We start from the raw sequence: 21,438 nt of genomic DNA on the forward strand, positions 1-21,438 counted from the left end.
TCTTAAGAATGGCACCATATGCCCTAAGTTGCTAGTGTCCAACGTAAGTGCAGAAGGACATGACCCATTCCAGTTTTTGGTGATATAGACATAGATACATATATATGCTCTGTTGAATTCATTTGACGTATCTCGTGGTTAATCTGAAAATCTGGTATGGATCTGTCAAATCTGAGCTTAAGCTGTACACGGCTGTACTAAAGGCTATGCTCCCTGCGCATTTACCAATAGTAGGATTGTATTGTTTCATTGTAGAAAGTTGACCAGAGATGACATTCACTCCTGTACGGCTTCATGGGGGCAATATTCGACTCTATGCTTTTTAAAACCTCTGAAATATAAAATGCCCACGAGCCCCCTGAAGAGGACTTTCCTTTCAGGGTATTTATTTGGGGTTTTCACTTTAAAGTGTGTTATGGATTGTTGAAGTGTTTAGCCGTCTGGTTCAGAACTTCATGAAGGGTGTTACCACCCTCGCCAGTATTACTGAATCGTTGGCATGTGTTAACTGCATGTCATTTATTTTTGAATATCCTTAATTTAATAAGTAAATAGGACAGGACTGGTACCAAAAATAATCTGTGTTTTACTCCCTCATCCATTGAACATGTTGTTTTACTTTGCCCGGATGACCTGTATCAGATCTGCGTGGTTGAGGAACTGTAAAGCTTGCAAACTAGATGTCCACCATCGTCCTGTATGTATGGTGCACTGCAGTTGAGTTTTGAGGAACACGTGTGTAGGAGAGGGATTTGTTTGCCTGATATTCACGCAACTTACCCACATGTGCCGTGTGTAAAACTTAGAGAGGTTCTTGGTCCTCGGGATGAATCTGTAGTGTCTACCCAGGTCCGATTTATAGGTAGTACGGTCAGTCGCTCAGTATTTGTGAGATCTATATAGAAGGGAATTTGCAAGGAAATAAGGAGCAATGCTCTGTTCTTCATGCAGAGCAGTATACTATAGGAGTAGTACCCTATGACAAAATGCTTACATATTTGAGGGTCACTCAGTTATTCTTTTCCGGAAGGGAGCTTTTCAGTTCATGGCATGTATTCTCCACCCCTAATGCGATTATTACTTGCTGTAGTGCTTTATCCATTCCGAGGGAATTATTTGTGGTGTATGTCCAGGAGCACCTTACAGCAGATTTAGAGAACTTCATACTAAGGTGGTTGTGAATACAGGATGATTTAGGATGGGACAATGCATTGCCATTCTTATGTGGAGGGGTCAGTTAAGGGTTGTTCTTCTGTGGGTCGTGCAGTAGACACTTTATCGGGTCCTGTGGCTGGAAGGAGTGTTCTGGAGATTTGTTAGTGGTAGGGATGCAGGTTTAAGCAGGGGCATCCGCAGAGGATTCGCAGGCAATCTGACCCTCTACGAGATGAAGCTTTAGAGGGTAATTGGGAGTATAATCCCGTCTGATGAAGGGCTACAGTGCGATCATCCGGGTAGGGATGCATGCGCTTCTTGACCAGGACAGATAATGTCTCAACCTTGGCCAGAGTCAAGAGACCTTGGAGCAAATGGCGGAGAAAGGCTTTATGTGATGTAGGGCAATGTGAATAATGGCATGGCAGTGTGCAAGTTACATACAGTGGTTAGATGTGGTGACACTGGCATATCAGTGCGTGCTTTACATACTGGCACATGATCACAGTATGGATACTTCTGTTGCTGAAGCCAAACCCTGTAGGATCCGCAGCCTGAGGATAATTAAGAACCTGCAGCGGTCCTCACATCCTGTACAACAGTTCTGACATCTGAGACTACTGACCAGGCTCCTCTCCCTCTGCACAGTGAGCAGACTCTTGGGAGAATGCAGCACCCCCTGCCTTGTGTGAGCATCAGTGATAACCCCTAACAATGTGGTACAATGAGTAGATGTCTGCCACATTTCAACAGAGTCCTTGGAAAGCTGGTAGGGCGAGCATAGTACCATTAGCAACATTCAGGGAAATGGTAGCATAACCCTAAACTAGAATTGTTAGCACCCTGGGACTGTATTGTGGAATATGCGAGCAACAATCGTGTGCATCTTCTACTGCACATTGGACAATTATGGCATCCTTCTAGCATATATTGGCATCAGTTCTCATGTCACGTTTTCTGACAGAGAGAACGTGATTTGCCATTTTCTAACAAATTAACAGTGTTGAACATCGTGTATTATCCTGGCATAATGTTTACAACTGATCTTATTCTTTCAGCCATATGAATTGCAATTTACATTTTTCTGTGTGGTCCTGTTTCTCATGTGACACAAATATATTTGCTGCCTGTGCACCAAATATTTTGTTTCCTTAGCAAACCTTTCTCGCAAGCATATGTATGATTTTCTGCTGAGGAGAATTAGTGCCCCTTGACAGTGAGGTAAAATCTGCAGTATTGGAGTAGTCTATAACTTCCCCTGCAAAAGTGTGGGTAATTATATGGAGTGTTGCCAATAAATATGAACAAGCATTGGCATAGCCAATAGGTCTCGCCTTTGGGACCTTATTAGTGTTTAGCCATGCAGCAGTTGATGTTGTTGCACCAAGGATATTGTGCTGGATTACTAAACACTTATAAGGTCCCAAAGGCGAGACCTATTGGCTATGCCAATGCTTGCATTTAGAGCACAGGTGTCCGCTGTGGTGAAAACCTGTTTTTGGCTCTTTCGCATGTTGAGGAAGTTTCTTTATTTGCTCTCTCATGATGCCCAAATCACAGTGGTTAGATCACTGATTTTATCCAGGCTGTACTATGCTAATATCGTGTATCTTGGCCTCCCGGAATATCTGATCCAGCGCCTACGGGTCATGCAGAATATAGCAGTCCATTTATTATACAAAATTCCAAAATGCACGTCGGTTTCAGCATATCGAGCTAAATTGCACTGGCTGCCAGTTCATCAGCGAATTGGATATCCAGCACTGACCCTAAAGTATCAAGCCCTCCACAATATGGGACCTAGGTACTTAAAGGATCACATTAAGGCTTAGTGCCCAGGGAGATTGCTGCGATCAAGCTCAGCTGGTTTTATCGTCTCCCCGCACTTTTTGAAACAGCGTAGGGGAGGTGCTTCCTTCACGGTTATAGCAGCAAATCTGTGGAATAAACTCCCAGATTACCTCAGACAGTTACCTGAAGAAGCAAAATTTAAAAGGGAATTTAGGCCTTTTTGTTTAGATGTTAGTAGGTAACAATGGCTTCTATCCTCGGCTGGGCATGCCGAACAGCGCTGGAACACTCTTTGTGAGTAGCTGTGCGCTATAGAAATGTGCAATTCCGTTCAATAAATCCTAAACTCTACACTCCACCTCTAACAGACCACTCCACCTCTAACAGCAGACCACTCCACCAAGGTGTCCCCCAAGGATCCATCCTCTCACCCACCCTTTTCAGAGACTACCAGGAGCATCTGGGTGCATTCCCCAACAATTCAAACATCTCATATCACTCTTACTTTGGTGAAACCCAGCTGTACCTGAAAGGTACTTCACCCAAGGTCATAAAATTCCTTCTTCTTATGTTTGAGGTGATGGATACTCCACCATCACCTCAAACTGAATACCCTGACAACTGAATTTCTTCTGATCTGAATCTCTAACAGTACTGTGCAGGTACAATTCTGCCTAAATTCCACTAGCTTCCAGAATTCCCAATCCTCCGCCGTTGTATTAACCCTTGAATTTCAACTTGACAAAACCTGAACCTGGAAGCCTATATAAATGACTTAGGAATTCCAAATGAAACATCTCTTCTCGCCTCAGGATTTTTAGTGGGTGGTTCAAGCTCTTACCCTCAGAAGATTACACTGTGGTAACAGACTTCTATTAGATCTAAACTCCATCTGACACCCCTAAAAGCAGCCCTCCCACTCAGCTATAGACTAGTATCAAGTTTAAGGAAATACTATCCCATCACTCCATTCTTGATATCGATGAGCTGACTACCAATTGAGGCAAGAAGAATCTTGAAGCTGTCCTGCATTATTCTCAAAGCTGTTCATACAAAGACCCCTGATCTATCGGTTTGAGAAGCCGATCATCTCATGATGTCAACATCGCCATTGGAGCTCTAACACACTTCTAGTAGAAATTCCTCCTTTCAAAAGAAGAGGTGTCCTCAGTAAGTCTTCTTAGCACATGCTCCCAGGGCATAGAATGCCATCCCCCATCAATCAGATCCAATTCTTCTCTGGAGGGCGTCAAAGCAGAGATAAAAACTCTTACACTCTTCCAATCGAACTAATGGAAAAAGCTGCAAAATATACAAATGTGTGTTATTCTGGACCCTCTTCATGGTTACGAGTTCACTGTAACACTGCGCAGAGTACATTTATTACGTATTCCACCAGACTTCCTGTACCTATGTAAGGCGCTCTGCTTCCTGTGTGATCCCGTTTTGCACTGCATAATCAAATACAAATATATAAATAAATGCATAAATAAATAAATATTTGATATACTGTTTCCCTGAGTTAAGAGTCAAAGGTTTGTATTGGTCTAACAGCTAAAGGCGTGTGAGGATGGTCTAAAAGTTAGAACCCCTCCACACACCAGGAGACTGGACTCAAAGTCGTAAAAGGTTGACATTGTGTTGGCTTGGACCGGTTAGGTCACATCCAGTTGTGTTACCTAGTGGAGGATTACCCCTTATATACGTCTAGCTTCATTTTCGTGCAGTATGGCCTATGTTTGCACGCACACGTTGGTGGCTGCCTGGATTCTGTGTTTACTCTTGCTGAGACAACGCATTTAATAAATGTTTTAACGATGAAAATGCACCGTCGATTTTCAGGTCCTTCTTGAAGACGCTAATAAAAATAATATTGTCATGAGATCCATGCCCAGTTTCTGTGATGCATTTTGCAGCTGCACCATTCATTCAATCAAAGCACTGTAACTCTTTCACTGACAAGGAAATGTGATGTTTGTGGCACCAGGAAATGGACGGAGGGTTATTAGGTTAAAGAATCAATAGGGGGAATTCTAGTTAAAGAACATGTTCCAGTTATTTAAATGCACTTAGACGAAGAGATGGCATAAAAGAAACAAGAGCCCAGATAACACCGAACAGTTTTAGTATGGTTAACACGAGCATCTGCTTTCTTAGTACAGCAGCTGATTTTTTCAGAGCATTTAGGCAGCTGGAAGGCTTTCTCAATTATTGTTTTCTCCATCCGTCTTCAAACATAATCTAATTCGCTTTCATAGGCACTGTAATCTCCTTGGACAGCTTTTAACCTTTTAGATGTGGCCTTGATCCGAAGTGGCTCAAACGTCTTTCTCCCTTTTAAAACACAGCGTTGAATAAAATGCATTAGACTATGATGTGCTTTCCTTCTAAAGGTCTACATGTTCTGCTCCAGATGCTACAACAGAAATTCTATTTGGATAAAAAGAAAATATAAATACCTCTGAGTAGCAGTCTGCTAGGAAAGAACCTACTGAAGTGACCTCCAATTCTGCGGTGTTATTATGAACTGTGATGAGCCATACTCACTAGCTTCTGCCTTTGAAAGAACATGCGTGTGCGGCCACGCTAATTGAAAACAGATGGCCCCTGCGTGCCGCAGCTCGCTCCCGCAAGGTGGATGCCAGCACAAGCGTAACAAAAGGGCAGACCGATTTCTAAAGATCACTCCTAGAGCAGGGATGTGCGCTGCCTAGGCTCGACCTAAAGTGTCAGATGGCTCCGATTGACCTCACAGGCGCCACCCCCATCAAAGTCACCCTCTTAGCCACTAGACCACATCTCCTCCACAGCCTTCATAACGTTACCTTAACTGTCTGGTGCAGCATGGAATCAAAACAGTGGTGTTGCTTTCATTAGTGCAGCAGGTGCAGTAGCTCCAGGGTGATGGATATAACTGGTCCACAGCACCACTTTTTGGGCTGTCTAACATTACTCATCCCAGTTTCTTTGTATCGAGTGGAAGACCTCCTACCTGAATCATAGCTTTGGAAAAGGTTCAGTAGGAGAAGGGTGATTTGCCTGTGAGGGTGCCCCACGTGCACTGAGTTCACTTGCAATCCTCCAGTTGTACTTGCCGCCCTCCGCTGACAGAAGGGGGTGATGGGAGGACGCTTGGGGAACCAGTGGAATCCAAAATTGGGAGTGTGCCTTGTCTAAACCAGCCGCTTGGGGCAGGTACCCCACGTCACTTGATGGTACTGCACCTTCCAGTAATGTCTGCTCTTTGAGTGGAACAAAGGCCTTGTGTGTGCCGGGAATCTGTCCAGTCTTATTAACTCTCTGTAGCACTAAGCCATGCAAGTGTCAGGGAAAATCTCACAGCACCAGCTGGAGTCTGAAAGGGATTATCTGGAAAACAATAAGTCTTTGAATCACAGCGTCAACCAGCCAGGGGTTCCCCCCCCCCCAAAGGTCAGTGAAGAAAGAAGACTGGACTCACATGTATACTCTAATGTGCCCCCGTTTCTAGTAGTAACTGCACAGTAAATTCTTACAGGAAACACAAGCAGGAACGGAGCTGAGATCACAAGAAAAAGAGAGTGGTCTTCTGGTAGTAACAAACAAGACTTTAAAGGAATGTTGCATCGTAAAGTGAAGAATTACAAGTAAATAACATGGGAATAGAATAGTATTTGTGTGGAAGCAAAGAACTATAGATTAATATTGGTGCAAGTTAGAAGGCCAGGAAACAGTTGCACTGTCATGCCAGATATAAAAATCTACGTAGGTTTATGACTGCCCACCTCCCAACTATGCTGCTGTCAGAGAAAATCAACAGGAAGTATCTAGTTATCTAACTCACTTTAATAGCATTTCAGTGTGGTGTGTGCCTCTGAAGGTTCAAGCGTAGCCAGCTGTATAAATAAACAACATGATTAAAGGTGCATGGAGGGCAAACACTTTGTGGAGGCACACAGCTTCAGCCCAATCAAAACGTGTACTTCTGGCTCCCAACATGTGGGCGGAGTGAAAGCCCCTCTCTAGTGATGTTCACATAATTGTCTGGCGACAGCTGTGCTGTCAAGGCAGATCGTAAAAAGTTAACTGTTTCGGCTGCGCAAACTCATCTTGACTTTACACAACTCAGGAGCCAAAACGCAATGCAGAGCTACGTCAGAGACTGACACATCCTGAGGCCAGTGTTAACCTGAGCAAAAAAAGCAGGTTACAATTACATTAGATACTACAAGTTCGCGCATCTTACTTTTTCATAATATTCATCACAGACCTACTACTGGCCCTTCAGAAATACCCTGGTATGTTGGAGCTTAAAATATAGAGAAGGGACATATATGCATATATGCTGATTTGTAGACTCAAGACACAAATGGGTATTTAAACAATGTTTTAATAACATTTATAGGTCAGCCGCCATGCCATAAAACCTAAGTGACCCTTTCTTCTGACGTCCCTACAGACAGTGGGACCCTCGACCTGTTGAATGGTGCCGGGTAGTTGTACTGAGTTGGGTCTTCAGCATAGAATGTCAGAGAGGAAAGAGAAGCAGGCAGAGACTTACAGCCCTGTCTGAAGGATAACCATGGAGCCAGGAGTGGGGTATTTGATAAACTTTGATATTAGGAATATAATATGTAAGACATTGCAACAATGTGCATGCTACTTAATAAGTCGCCTTCTGGTGTGCCTCATTGAATTTCAACGCTTGTGAAGCTGACGCATGGAGTATTAGGAAATGTGCACAAAAAGTGTCGGAAGGGGAGTGTGCCCTGAGTTTATTGAAATGGTGTAGACAGTGAAGTGACCCTAAAGGAGTCAGTCCATGGATTACAATGACACCTTGTAGCGCTGTAAATTAACATGTTCTCTACCTAATTTGGCGGTACACCTTTCATGAACATTGGAAGAGTTTTGAAGATTTGTGTGGCTATTGAATCAATTATCTGATGTATCTTGCTGCCCTAAACCAGATATGGGAACCATTAACAAACTGAGCAATTCAATGAATTGTTGAGGAAGGATTCATGGAAAGGAAAGATGAGGGTTGCTTTATGAGGATCATAGTGGCGCTGATATTTTTGGCAGGTTTTGGGTATACTTTGGTAGGAATCAATTTTCTTTTCTTCCATGTAAGGAAGCTGGGGCACAGCAAGATAAGGTGATTCATCCCTGATGCAAATTTTGGGAGCTCGGATATTTTATCTCAAATTCTGGACATCTGCAACTTAGTCTAATGCTGCCTCCATTTATAGATTTCTAGCTAGACTGCTTCTGGAAATGGGTTCTGGCAGCCTTTTATTGCACCTCTGTAATTTTTAAATCCTGCCCCCTTTGTAAAATCTAAAAACCGAATTTCTCGTAATCTAGGTTGATATATATATTTTTTAAATGGTCACTGATCAGTTCTGAAACACAGAGACAAACAAAGCAATGAAACTTCTGCAGCCTTGCCGATGACGTTTCCTTACTAAATACTCTTTCTGCTATCCACCACGGCTGCGGTACTCCCTCCTGCACCACGGACAGATTAATCCCGCCCCACTACTGTCTCCGCGTAGCTTGCTGACGGCCTCCACCTGTTCGGTCTCACTTTCCTAACTCACTACAGAGTTTTCCCCTGCATTTCCAGTGTCCCATTGCTCCTGCTGTTTTGAGTGAAGGATCCATGCCACATTTGGAGGCGCTCTGAAATTAAACCAAACCCTGAGCAAGGCCATATGCGCCCTAAATCAAGGCCACTGAGGTCAAAGAGCTGCCTCAGTTCCCATCCCCAAAATGGAGGTGCCTACAATGGACCCCCCATTCCAATTATGTTATCCCTCAGCCTCCTACTCCCTATACGTCTAAATAGAATTGTTTTATTTTAAACCTTTATTTTCAGTATGCCTGGGCGACATTTTTATTATGTCAGAGTAATTTGGGTAATTTCCCGTTAATCCTTTGACGTGAATTTACCAAAAATTATGCAATTATGCCCGTTTACATAATTGTGAGTAATTTAGCACAAAAATCCTACCACAGGAACAACCAACTTAACAAGCATGGGCAACTGCTGGATGGCGCTATTTATGTTTGTTGCATTTAGCGCTATTTTGCAAAATGCATCCTCGGGTCTGTGATGCTTCCTTGGGTATGCAAGGGTGCATTTTCTGCCTAGAAAATAGCTCTAAATCTCATGTAATCTTACATTTACACTATAGCATATTATTTGAGCTACGGCCACCCCTTATTTTTACAACTTTCTTCTTTTTGTCTCTGTGGCATTACTAGAGCACTCAGATGGACTGAATTATTGCAACATTTTCTTGGCTTTGAAAATATCTACTGCATTTTACTGGAAAGCACTCTTACAGAAGTGTCTAGTAATGTGATATCCACTCTTGATGTTTGCAGATCTCTGAAGAATGGTCCAAAGGAAAATTTGTGGTGACTAAAGGTGACGAGGATATCCATACAGCCAATGAACGACGGTTAAAGGTAGGTTGAGGATGTGAGTTTTGAATGGGTCATACTTACCAAAGGTGCCCTGGGGGTCATGCACCTCTGATGAGAAAGTAGTATAATTCCCTCCATTTCAGATCCATGTGTGTCTCCCTTTTAACAATACATACTAGAGAATTAACAACTTTAGCTGCTGCTGAAATTGAGCTTTGCCAAGACACTTCCTGAAGGACTCACCTCCCTCATTGCAGCCTGACCTCCACTGCTTCTTTAGAACCTCTGTACCTCATTAAGAGTTGCTTGCGTCATTAACAGAGGTAGCTGTCTGTCACCTGGCAACAGTGGGAGCCTGTAAAGTCTTCTATTTTTTGGGATGTAACAGGAAAACAACACTCACGCTTATACAGTTGCAGATGGGTAGGTGGGAACATCCTGATGTGTTCAGTTTTGGCACTGGAGGATCACTGTTTCTCATTGACATCCCACAGAACACCTCCAACGACAACAACTCTTTGACACCTACCCACCAATAATCAAGCTTCACTCTCATTGTCATTGATATCCCAAAGAACAGTTCTGTGGACAAAAACTAATTGTTAACACCCGTCAGTAATATAGTTTCAGATTATTATGTTATTTTATTTTTACATGGTATAGCGCAACAAATCCTACCCAGAGGTATACCTCCGAGCTGAGCCAGCACAAAACACCAAAACAGTTAGAACAACCAAGTCTTCAAAAATCTTTTAAAACTTGGCAAAGTCCAAACAGCAGCGCCGATGGTACGGTAGTTGGGTCCAGGCCGAAGGAGAGAGAAAGGAGAAAGCTCTACCACCCAGTCCGGTGGTGCGGAAGCAGGGAACAGTCAAGAGCGCCTTGTCACTTGATCTAAGCATTCTTGCAGGACAGTAGTGACTCAGTTTTTCCTTTAGATAGGAGGGGTACCACTCATCAGAGACTTGTGAGTAAGCAAGCAGGTCTTGAAATTGATGTGCTTTCTGACCGGAAGCTAGTTCAAGGATCTCAAAGTAGGTGCCGACTGAACCTGTTGGCAGATTGCAGAACAGGTGAGCAGCCTTATTCTGCACTTCCTGGAGTTTGGCCAAAAATATGTCATTAGTGGCCATAAGCGAATGACCAAGTTCAAGAGGCCACCACTCAGCAGACCAAAGTTCCTGGACTGTGCCAAACAGCAATATTTCTGTGTTATCACTATTCAGTGGCACACAGTCCTCCCTCATCCAGGCTGCATTCCATCTCAGAAAATCCATAAAATGGAGCTTGACTCGGTCATAGTCGTGTCCAAACGAGATGATCAGCTGCAGTATCCGCAGACCACAACTCTTTTCTTCGTCCCTAACCATCAACTTTCGTGTTTCACCCTGATTGTCTTTGATTTCCTGCGGTATCTGCAGGCAACCACTCATTGTTGACACCTGACCAGTTCCTGTCCTTCTCATTGATGTTTCCCTGAGGACTTCCATGGGCAATAACTAAATGTGGATATCTACCTATCAAAAATCAAGCTTCACTCTTTTATTTACTGGTGTTCTTGGGAATGCCTCCGGGGGCAACAAATCAGTGTTGGTAACTTCCCAGTTATAATGTTCTGTATTGCAAACCAGCTGCCACTTGTAGTTGCAGAGAGTAAGAGGATGCTGGGGTTTAAGGGCAGGTGGCGGTGTATATTCTCCAGTGTCTTGACTTTGCCCCATACTCAAGGAGCCACATCCTCGATTCCTCCTATGGCCCATTGTTCCAGGCTTTCATTTATTGCAAGGGAGAAGAAGCAAAGACATCCCATGCTTTGGATACACTCAAGGTAATCTCTTCTGTCTGTGGGAAGTGACATGGGCTTCTCATAACCACAAGCCAAAGGTCTTTTAAAGACCTGTGTAGTACTTGGGTGCGGCTGTGTGTGTGCCCGGGAAGCTGTCTCATCCCGGGCTGCCACACACGACGGGGGGGGGGGGGGGGGGGGCTGAAGCCCTTTGAGTCCAATGGGCGTTGCGCGCCTGTTTATGCCCCCTATACTGCAGCTGCTGCCCCTTAATATCTGCCGGGGCCTGCACAGCAAATATGTTTCGTAATGAACTTGGCTGTTAAGATGGGAGCTAAAGTGCATCCTTCAGCTGCAGCAAACGCCATCGGTTCGTAGCTCTGAATTAAAATAATTATTTGTTGAGCGCCATCGCCAATGAGGCAAAGTACAATTGAGCAATAAAGACCAGTTCTTCTGCATCACTGTAGAAGGCTTTGCATTAGCATTAGAATTTGAAAGATGTTGATACTTTAACATCATTTAGACATGGTAATGCACAATCAACACTAACCTGAGCTAGGTTTGGTGGGACGTTTGATTTGGAGAGCGCAGGCAATGTTTAGGGGTGAAGAAGTGGATGGCAGCTATTTTCCGACAGCTGATTGGAGGTGACCATGTTTTAGGCAGACCGGTTTAACAGGAAGATGCAATATAGGCAAGGAAAGAACACTGTTTTTACTGTTAGACCTGCTTTGATCACGTTGAAAAATCTGCACAGCAGGTCGTTTCCCCAGCAGAAATGTTTTCTTCAATTTCACTTAAATACCTTTCAAACTCCCATAGACATGATGGATGTTTTTTTTTGTATTCAATTGTACTACATACTTTTATCAAGAGACCACCAATGCGGAACACAATATCTTTCTATTGAGCAGAATCTTCTTTTGTCCGAAATAAACCCACACTTACAAAATAACAGATTAAAACATCAGAAAAACCCTTCCTAAACTCGGTTGAGTGTGTTTCATATTTTTGGGGGTAGCTCATGACGCTGTAAATGGAGTACGGATGCCGAGGCACAATGCTTCCTAAAACGCTCCTAAGCAAAACGCAACTGCGGGAATACTGCAGTAAGACTTACGACCTATAAAGGCCCTCAATATTTTGCACCCAGTTTTCCTACATTGGTCTCTAGGCCCTTATTGAGTATGACTAAACAGCGCTAGTAGCTGCGTTATCTTCTTTACCTTTCAAAGGGATCAGATTATTCAAAGATTAGTTTTGGTTTACTATGATTGCATACCACAGTTGGTCCTACGCAATTAATATAGCTTTACAGCCTGCTGCCGAGGGCCATACCGCTTGTTAAAGGTCCTGAACCAGCGAGGGTCCATAAGGAGGCAGAGGGCCTTTAACAACCGGTATAGCCCGAAGCAGAGAGGCTATAAGGCTATTAGAACATTCCATTTCGGGCTGGACTGTTCCCATGAGGCACAGGGTCAAGACTGATTTGCATATGGCCATGTCTGAACTGGGGTGGTGTGGTGGGCAAAAGAACGATGGATTTAACCCAGATCTCTTGACTGGGGGAGAATGTCTGCATTGTCAGCATTCCGTCCATCATTTGTTTGTTGTAACGCTATTAGAACATTCCACCCAGAGAGGGTGGAATGTTCTAAATTAAAAAGGGAGAAATATGAAGACAAACATTGGAAAGTTGGAGCTCCTGGATTATACCAGCCGTCTAAGCCCGAAGCGACTCCATTGTCTTCAGCGGAGCGCTCAACATTCCAATGTTATAATATTCAGTAAGCAATGCCGTCTAGTGTTTTTGTGTCTAGCGTAACAATATGGATGCATGAGTGTATGGTATTCGGTTACTCTTTTTGGCGTCACAGGGTTTCATGCAGCAGAGCCCCACGCTGAAGAGTGAACAGTCCAATGAGAGGCAAGGGAAGGAAGAGCAAGACTGTGCAATCCTGTTAGCGGAAGAGGAACGCACACACTGGGGACGCATGTGGTGATGGCACTCACATTATTGTTAAAACTTACTCCAAATTATTATCTGTTTAACAGGAGCTGATTGGTGAGGCCGCGGGAAAGCTGCACACGGGGCGGAGCAGGAATGATCAGGTATGGTTGATTCCTACGCACTCTTTATGACTGAGCTTTTTACATGCAAAATGCATATTTGTTGTCTACAGTGGGAAGTGGCCAACAGAACGTTCATTACAATATAAAGATGTGCCCTGTAAGCCACCACCTTAGGCATTCCAATAACCATAAACGAAGGGTATCTAGGCCTGCGTGAAAGTGTCGTTAAGAAACTAAGTGCTCTAAGGGGTCACATAATGTTGCAAGAGAATCTGCGAGAATATGAATGTTTAAAGTAGGAGCATGACTGAATACCTTCTTGCTGCTTTCTGTGGGTGTGTGGGATGTGCCTCAGTGGACTCTACATCGCTCTGCAGTTCACAAGGATCAACGAGATGTGGCCAAGACCCAAATCCCAAAACAGGCTCCTTGGGCTCTGGGTATGACAGTAGTGCACAATGCATAGCAGGCCACCACTGTAGCACCAGAGGGCCATAGAGGGGTCTACATGGCCTCACCCTTGTTATCCAGGGTTGGGAAGTGAGGCAGCCTACATGATTGCAACTTTGAATATTGAGTGCTTAATATTGTGCTACAAAAATATTGACAATCAAAATATCACCAAGGTAAGTATATGTACGTACCTATTGATTTACTATTCTTAATGTCACATCTGCGTACATATGTGTGTGTGTGTATATATATGTATTGTCAAGTTATTGTGTATATATGTGTGTGTGTGTGTATGAACATAGAGCTCAGTAAGTAAACTTATACTTACCTACACATACTTATCTCCCAATATTTTGATTGCTGGGATTGTTGATATTTTTGGTACAATATTTCTATAGCACCATATTTTGTTCTCGATTTCCACTACTGCTAGTGCAGCACCAGTTGCATGACGTACACACAGTGTCCCCTAGCCCAGCTGTTCAGCTGACCTGATGTCAGTGTGGTGCTATGATGCTGCCTGTCCATGCAGCTGCCAGACGCCAGGTGGGCGCTGACGCATGCTGTCTGCTGAGCAGTGGCGGGAGCCTTCGCAGTCACCGTGTCTTCTGAATCGAGCAGCACCAGAGCCTCGCCGGGTTTTCTCTCCTGTCTCCACCTGAACACAGGGCTTGCAATAATACAGCTCTGAGTGCCAAATATTAAGCTACAATCCGGCACTCTGTGTGCAGCTTTCTTACTAAGCGGAAGAAGAACCACTTACTGGAAATGCATTTTAATAAAAAAGCCAAAATGTTCAAGGAACCCAATTTCATTTCTTTCTTTATTGGTTACAAAATGCCACAGACTTATTACCCTTGATAACGGTAAACCTGGTCATTTAGTTAGGCCTCCTAAAAAGGAAAAGCTGCGTTGCTCAATGTGCACTCAGTAGTTAAGCAGACTCTTGAAATTAATAACTTTATCCTTAAACAATGTAGTTATTTTCGTAATTATCGAAACATCGTTGAAAAAGGAGTCTGATTACCTGATACTTTAAGCCACTCTGGCTAGTAATTACAGTGTGTTTTTTTTATTCAGACAAGCTTGGTGATAAACAAGATGGAGGTTTTGCTATCTTTGCTAAATTGACCTGTGCTGTCTCCACCCTTCCCTTCCCTTCAAGTTAAATAGTTCTGTTGATTAGTGTAAAGTTCACAGCTCAAGATACTTTTTCAATTATGTTAATGATGCCTCAAGTAATTGTTCAGCCTTCATGAATGACTGCGCTGGAGTCATCCCCTCATTTAGCACAATGTTTTCATTTCCAGTGACTGTAGATTTTAATTTTCATATATATCTTTAGATCCGGATGTCTGCAGCCTTTTAGAGCTGTTACCTAATAGTGCCTTATCTTAATTATCGACTTTAGCCACCCATCCGGTGTCCACATCTTAGACCTTGTTAGTGCACCTTATGGCATGGCCTCCATTACCACCATCTTGACGCCAGAAATCACTAACCTTGTACTCCATGAAGAGCGGTGTTTTCTCACTGCTACAAATCCACAGCCAACCATACGTGAGAGTAATATGTTGGTTAGCAGTCGACCATGCTAACCGGAAGAGGAATAAGAGGGAAAACGAGGACACCGTATATCACCACTCTGACTTATCACTCCGTTGGGCACCGATATCCGCTAAAACATGGTGGATATCTCAAGACAAGATTTAGATCTCTAGTGTATTATCTCAATGTATTGCAGCATCTAACACTTGCTATTATAAAGGATATCCCTTCAGAGTATCTCTGTGTCTCGGACTGTGTAGTTACCCCTAGAAGAGCCCTGAAATTCCTGAAAACTGAAACATAAATAAAAATGAAACCAAGATAATAAGCATTTGGGATTCTCTTACTCCTCCCACTGTTAAGGTTTCACATGATCTTACTCCTTCCACTTACATATTAATCCCCTTTGGTTTCTTGAAAGTGCACTTTTTGCTTCGTGTATATATATATATATATATATATGTTTTTATTGATATAATATAATTGCTTCCTAAATCTCACATCACTACCTTGATGCAGTCTATTCATCATACTAAAAAGTATCACAGTCTTTTAAAGAGATGAGGAGCCTTCTGGTTCCTCACATAAATAAGCAATAGATGAGCAAAAGAAAATTTATTTATCCTCCTTTAAAGGTACCTCTGAAACAGTACTTTAAAGAATAAAGATCCTTTCCACAATGCAGAAGGAATCATCAGAACACGCTAACAGTCTCCAAAGTTTTCCATACGTCATGACAACAACTTCCAGGCTGTGGCAGCAATGAATCTTGATTGCCTAGAAAAGGGTGCTCTGAAGAACATACACATAAAAATTACAAAATGACTGCCGCCACTTGGAAAAAATCTGACATTTCTGCGGCTTCATGGTAAACCCATGTACCTGGATTATACCCAAGTGCCTCGGATAGTGTGTCCTTCAAAGACGCAATGCCTCTACCCGGAGGGCACAAGCTCCCCGCCAGCCTTTCTTCCTGCAGTTTTGGAGTCTGGCGCTCGTGTGGGAGGGTAAATGAAGGCCACAGATCATGACCCTTGTCTTCAGCCTGGTCTGGTCATTTTATGATAGAATTCACCTTGTTATCCACTGAAACGTCCCCCGCTCATCACAAGTGCACAGGCTTAGAGATTGGAGGAAAATAACATAAGATACTTTACAACATTCACTTCAAATCACCCGAGCAGTAGTCTACTTGCAAACCAACTTGGTACCAATATGGGAAATACTGTGCTCCTATCTGGTCCGCATTGAACAAAGTGGAGCTTTCAGGAATAAAGTCAAGCATTCCCCATGGTTTAATGACGTGCTTGACAATCTTAAACGTTTCCTGAAAAGTTCTGAATGTACTTGCGCGATGCTGTTAAAAATGTGAATACAGAATATTGATCTCTAAATAAAGTCTCCTTCAGAGAAACCTGTCATCAATAGTATTCATTTAGAATCCTTTCTGTTGTCAATAAATACTAATAAATGCCCACACTCTTTAGTTCAACTGTCCTCCTATCAGCGTGCAGCCACGCAGGCTGTCTCTCACCCTTTATGCGAGCCATTAGCCAACCTTGTTATCTCCAAAATCAGTACGGTAGAGTCTAGTTACGTAGTGAAGGAATTTAATATTATCCCCTTCCATTTTATACCTATTATCTTACATATTTCTATGTGGTCTGATTTGGGTCAGCCTACATTAGATTCGTGTAGGCCATGTTCACCTTCAGATCTACCCCCATGAGGTTACTGCTATTGTTGAAAGTTTTTTGATCATTCTCCTCTTAGACATCCTTAATTCATCTCTATCTTTAGGCAGCGTGACCGCTTATTATAAGGCAAATATTGTCCTTTTACTTCTAAAGAACCCGTCACTTGATACTTTCGATGCATTTTATTATGACCCATCTCTGCACCTCCCTCTTTCCCTTAGGTCCACAAACTGCTCAATCCTTTCTACATCTGGGTGTGGCGTGACGCAATCAGCACCATGAGCCCGTGTCTAGTCCTCCTCATGCCTCCATGCCCAGCTCTATCCCGTTCTCTGGAGTGCTGCTGTAGACCCTTTCCACATCCCAAGCGAGACTCTCCAAAGACCCCCGGGGAACTCCAGAAAGTGGAGGCCCAGCTTTTTGAACACCAAGTCGTCACAAGCACAGAACCTTACATTTTATACAGTGACCTCTGGGAGCCGTACAGCTGCGTATAGAATCTATTTTACGTTCTCTTACACTCAAAGGAAAGATTTGTAACCTTTTTATCGGTTAATGGATCTGAAATTGTTGCAACCTCAAATCAAAATAATGAGCCCAACTCCTGAAAACCATCTTCTGATCTCTGCTGGCATGATGAAGATGAAGGCGTTCTTTGAGGACATAGCCTATTCACAGAACTGGTTTGTGATTGTACAGCATGTGCTGCATCTGCACAATTTGTACTGTGCCCGTACATCTCCTGCTGCACATATGTGAGGCCCCGGGTGAGGCAGGATCAGATGATAGCATATCCGTCATTGACAGAGGGACGCATTGCACCCCTCACCTGCTGCACCTCCCTTTCCATCCTGGCAGCCCTGACCAGCTGACTAGTTTCATCAGGGCAAGCCCAATGCAGGTAGGGTCGTCTCCATTCGGAGGGCGTGAGGGAGGCTCATGATTGCCCAATGATCTTTCTATGGAGGGACCACCAACACACAGTCCGTGAATTAGGCTCAGCCTCGCGGCATCTGCAGGGGGATGGATGAGAGATAGACATTAGATGACAGTGATGCTGTCCCTCTCATGGTGGCATTCTTCAGAGCTACGCAGGTGTGAACAGCGGCTTGGATCAGATGTAGGCATGATCCCACCTGGGCATCTTGTGTGAATGAGAGTCGGTCTTGAGGTAATGGGATGTTAGCAGGTAGGTCCTGGGTGAGAGAGGATGACGCCAGAACTATGCCTGGTGCGGTACCTTATAAATACCTAGAGGTGTCAATTCCTTCTACATAAATTGATCCAGGCCTCTTTGGCATTCGCTCTGCCTGCAGATATGGCGGGGTCATCCCTGATTCTTCACTGCCGGTGATTGTTGCTGAGCAAGGATTAGAGAGGACAAGAGTACTAGATTGTTTTCCCTTTCATTGGCTGCCTCAGTCCCCAGCCCTCATTGCATTAATACTGAAAGCAGGCAGAATTTGACACTAAAATGCACTCTTCACGCTATTTGTTCATCTACAAGAGTATCCCCTCCTGACTCACTAGCAAACCTTTGTTGCTTGAAGCAGTAGGTTGGTAATGTCTTCATTTCGTTTCAATAAAAAATGAGAAACTGCATATTTTACTAATTGTAAATGTTCTTTGACATTTTATAACACTAGAACAAATCCCAGCTGCTCAACCGATTTGTAGCAGTTTCCAGAAACGAGCTTCTGTGACTCACCTCTGAGGGAACGCATAGCTCTTTCCCTGCTGTGACATTCAGAGGAACAAAGGGAGCGACAGAGGTTTTGTTGAAGTACATTTTCTTCATAAGAACAATGATATTATTATAGACAGGGGGCGTTCTCTGCGCTTTTATTTAAAGGTCTTGTACAATTTGTGTAGTTGTGTGCAGCTGTCCTTGTTATGAAGACCACAAGGGTCTCCAGGAAGCACAAAACGGAAACTCTGCTTTACTTGTGATCACCCCAGCGGTTGGTAAAGTTAATTCTACCAGAGCCTGGTGAGCTCCTTGCTGAACCTCCTTCGAAGCTTCCTACCCCAGCTGCCAGCACAGCTGCAGAGGGATACCTAAATGTTCCTCCTGAAACCCTCCTTTCAGAGGTGTGCTGTGTTAGATACATCTGAACTGCTCTGAATAACGCGCAACGCATCACCTGGAACATGTTTTCTAGACACTTCTGAAACCTCCTTGCCTCATACCCGAGGCCAAGATCATCCTTGGCGTCAGAAAGTCTGATTGTCAAAAACTGCTGTCCTTCTAGAACCCCTGTGTATATGCTGCACCGTTCCCCCGCCGCGAGTGCACAAGCGGCGGGTTGGTCCTTCCTGCGGTACGCTGGAGTTCCGCTGGAGGCGAGCAGCCCTGCCAGTCTCAGAGAGGCAGGGGCAGTCTTCTGGTGTCGGCCCTCTTCCAGGCTCTGCTGATCGCTCGGCGTGGGCGGGCCTCGAGGGTTCAGCAAGCCCAGTCCCGTCACTTCCGCCTGCCTGGGTGAAGGGGATTGGCAGTCCTCTTCTCCAGGTGTTGGGCCAGGGCGACAGCGACTCACTTCCAGGCAATGTCCTAGGGGCCTGTAGCAGTGCCCGATGTGGTGCTGAGGTGTTCAGCATCACGGTTGCCAGGTACTGCCCTTGGCACATAGTGCCACAAAACGACGCAAAGGCAGGTTCTCTACTCGTGGAGGGGTCCCATGGACAGTCACCTCTGGATAGCCGCCTTTACTTCTGTGAGGTAGTTAGGTGCCTCAGTGGGTGCCAGAGACGAATCTCTGCTTTAGTTGAGCTTGCCACGCGGTCACACAAGCGTGAGCCCTCAATGGCAATGACGGATAGTACACAGAGGCCGCCAGGCACATATCGGCCGTTCCGCGAGGCACATATCGCCCTTGCCGCGGTACTGAAGACAGAATTGCTCAGATTAGTCATTACCTTAGACCGTGTCTATCACTCAGGTTGAAACGCTCTGCTGGACGGACCCCTGCTCCAGGGATAGCCCCCTTTTACCATTGCAGCCTCCTGTGCACTGCGCCCTCTCCTTCCCCCTCTCGACAGGGTTCCGTGGCTTCAAGGACAAGTCACCAATTCTTCCTTCAGATCGGACTCCAGGTGATGTGCCCCCACGTGCTTCTAAGACATTATATTGTAATCAAAAATATCGCAGTACACAAATACCTCAAACATTATTGTGGTAAGAATAACGAGTCCATATAGTAGTAATGTAAACTGCGCTCACCGTGCTGCTTGCTGGAATGGGATAGACTGGACTGGAAGTCTCAGGCTTCTCTGCTCACAGGGGAGGCAGAGGAGGAGGCCAAGACCCACCTAGAGCCACAGACCCTTCTCGTAGCTCCAGCTAGCTGGGACACTTAACTTTGCTACCTGCTGGCCTAGGATGGTCTGGACATCACCTCCCAGGCTTATCTGCTCAAGAGGAGGAGGCCAAGACCCACCTAGAGCCACAGACCCTTCTCGTAGCTCCAGCTAGCTGGGACACTTAACTTTGCTACCTGCTGGCGTAGGATGGTCTGGACATCACCTCCCAGGCTTATCTGCTCAAGAGGCGAGGACAAGAGCCAGCCCAGCTCTGTGCAGCACCCTCACATCTCCCAGCGCACAGGACTCGTGCGGGAAGCGGCAGGGCTGTGATGGATGAAGCCCGGGCCTGTCCACACCCATGGGAGCCTGTGTTTCTCCTTCTGTGTGAACTTTGGTAATAAGGAAAGCTACAACTGTCTCATAGGCAAGTAAGAACCGATCTTCTGCCCCCTCAAGTTTCAGCTTCTTAACTAATGTTGGAGCCATAAATGATGAAATGCCAACAGCTGAGCAGGAATTTGTTTCTATAAACACAACATTTTTCCTTCCTGGTTCGAGCCTCTACTTCAAAAGAACAAAGAGTGGTTTATTAACCTTGAAATCTGTGTCATTAAATTGTACCATATTGACATTAGCTACGAAATCCTCAAAATGTCAAGCTATTTTACTTCAGTTTAGAAATAAACAACCTCTGTTACTGGTTAAACTTAGGAATGGGAACCTCAGCAAAACCAGTATTTCTAATTTTAAATCTTTATGCACTTTTATGAAAGAATATAAATGCAAATGTAATTTTACTTTATTTTTAATGATTATGGGTGATATTAATATACATATGTGTCAAAAGATTTGCCTGGTCAGTTGTAACTCTGTGCAGTTTATCGCTGGTAATTCATTTTGTGTTAGTGTTCATTGATGTGGGAAGCCTTTCACACATTACAGAACAATTTCAAAATGTTGAATTGCCTCGAGTTCACTAGGACAGATCATTCCTTGGTTCCATCATTAAAGAAAGAGGTTGTTCCAGTACTCTCAAATATATTTTTATTTCTGAAGTGCTCCAAAATGAATTTGTTAAATGTCAAATAAAAACGCCCTTGGTGATCTAATCTTAAAGGTTGAGTTTCTTCTAACTACTCAAGGGATGAAAGTGCTGTTGACTCTGGTCGCAGAATCTGATGGCCTCCGGTAAATCCACCCTCAGTGTTAACTAAC

The 21,438-nt window shown here is 44.1% G+C and overlaps 1 protein-coding gene across 1 annotated transcript in view; it reads left to right on the plus strand.

The window, feature by feature from the left end:
* ASL (argininosuccinate lyase) overlaps positions 1 to 21,438 on the plus strand; it is a 252,739-nt gene that overhangs the window by 89,495 nt on the left and 141,806 nt on the right. The window contains exons 4-5 of the mRNA XM_085649763.1: positions 9,319 to 9,402; positions 13,205 to 13,261. Of these exons, the coding sequence (XP_085505889.1) occupies positions 9,319 to 9,402; positions 13,205 to 13,261 (141 nt within the window). The remainder of the gene's footprint in view (positions 1 to 9,318; positions 9,403 to 13,204; positions 13,262 to 21,438) is intronic.

This window comes from Triturus cristatus, chromosome 3_2 (assembly GCF_964204655.1).
Source record: "Triturus cristatus chromosome 3_2, aTriCri1.1, whole genome shotgun sequence".
Lineage (NCBI taxonomy): Eukaryota > Metazoa > Chordata > Amphibia > Caudata > Salamandridae > Triturus > Triturus cristatus.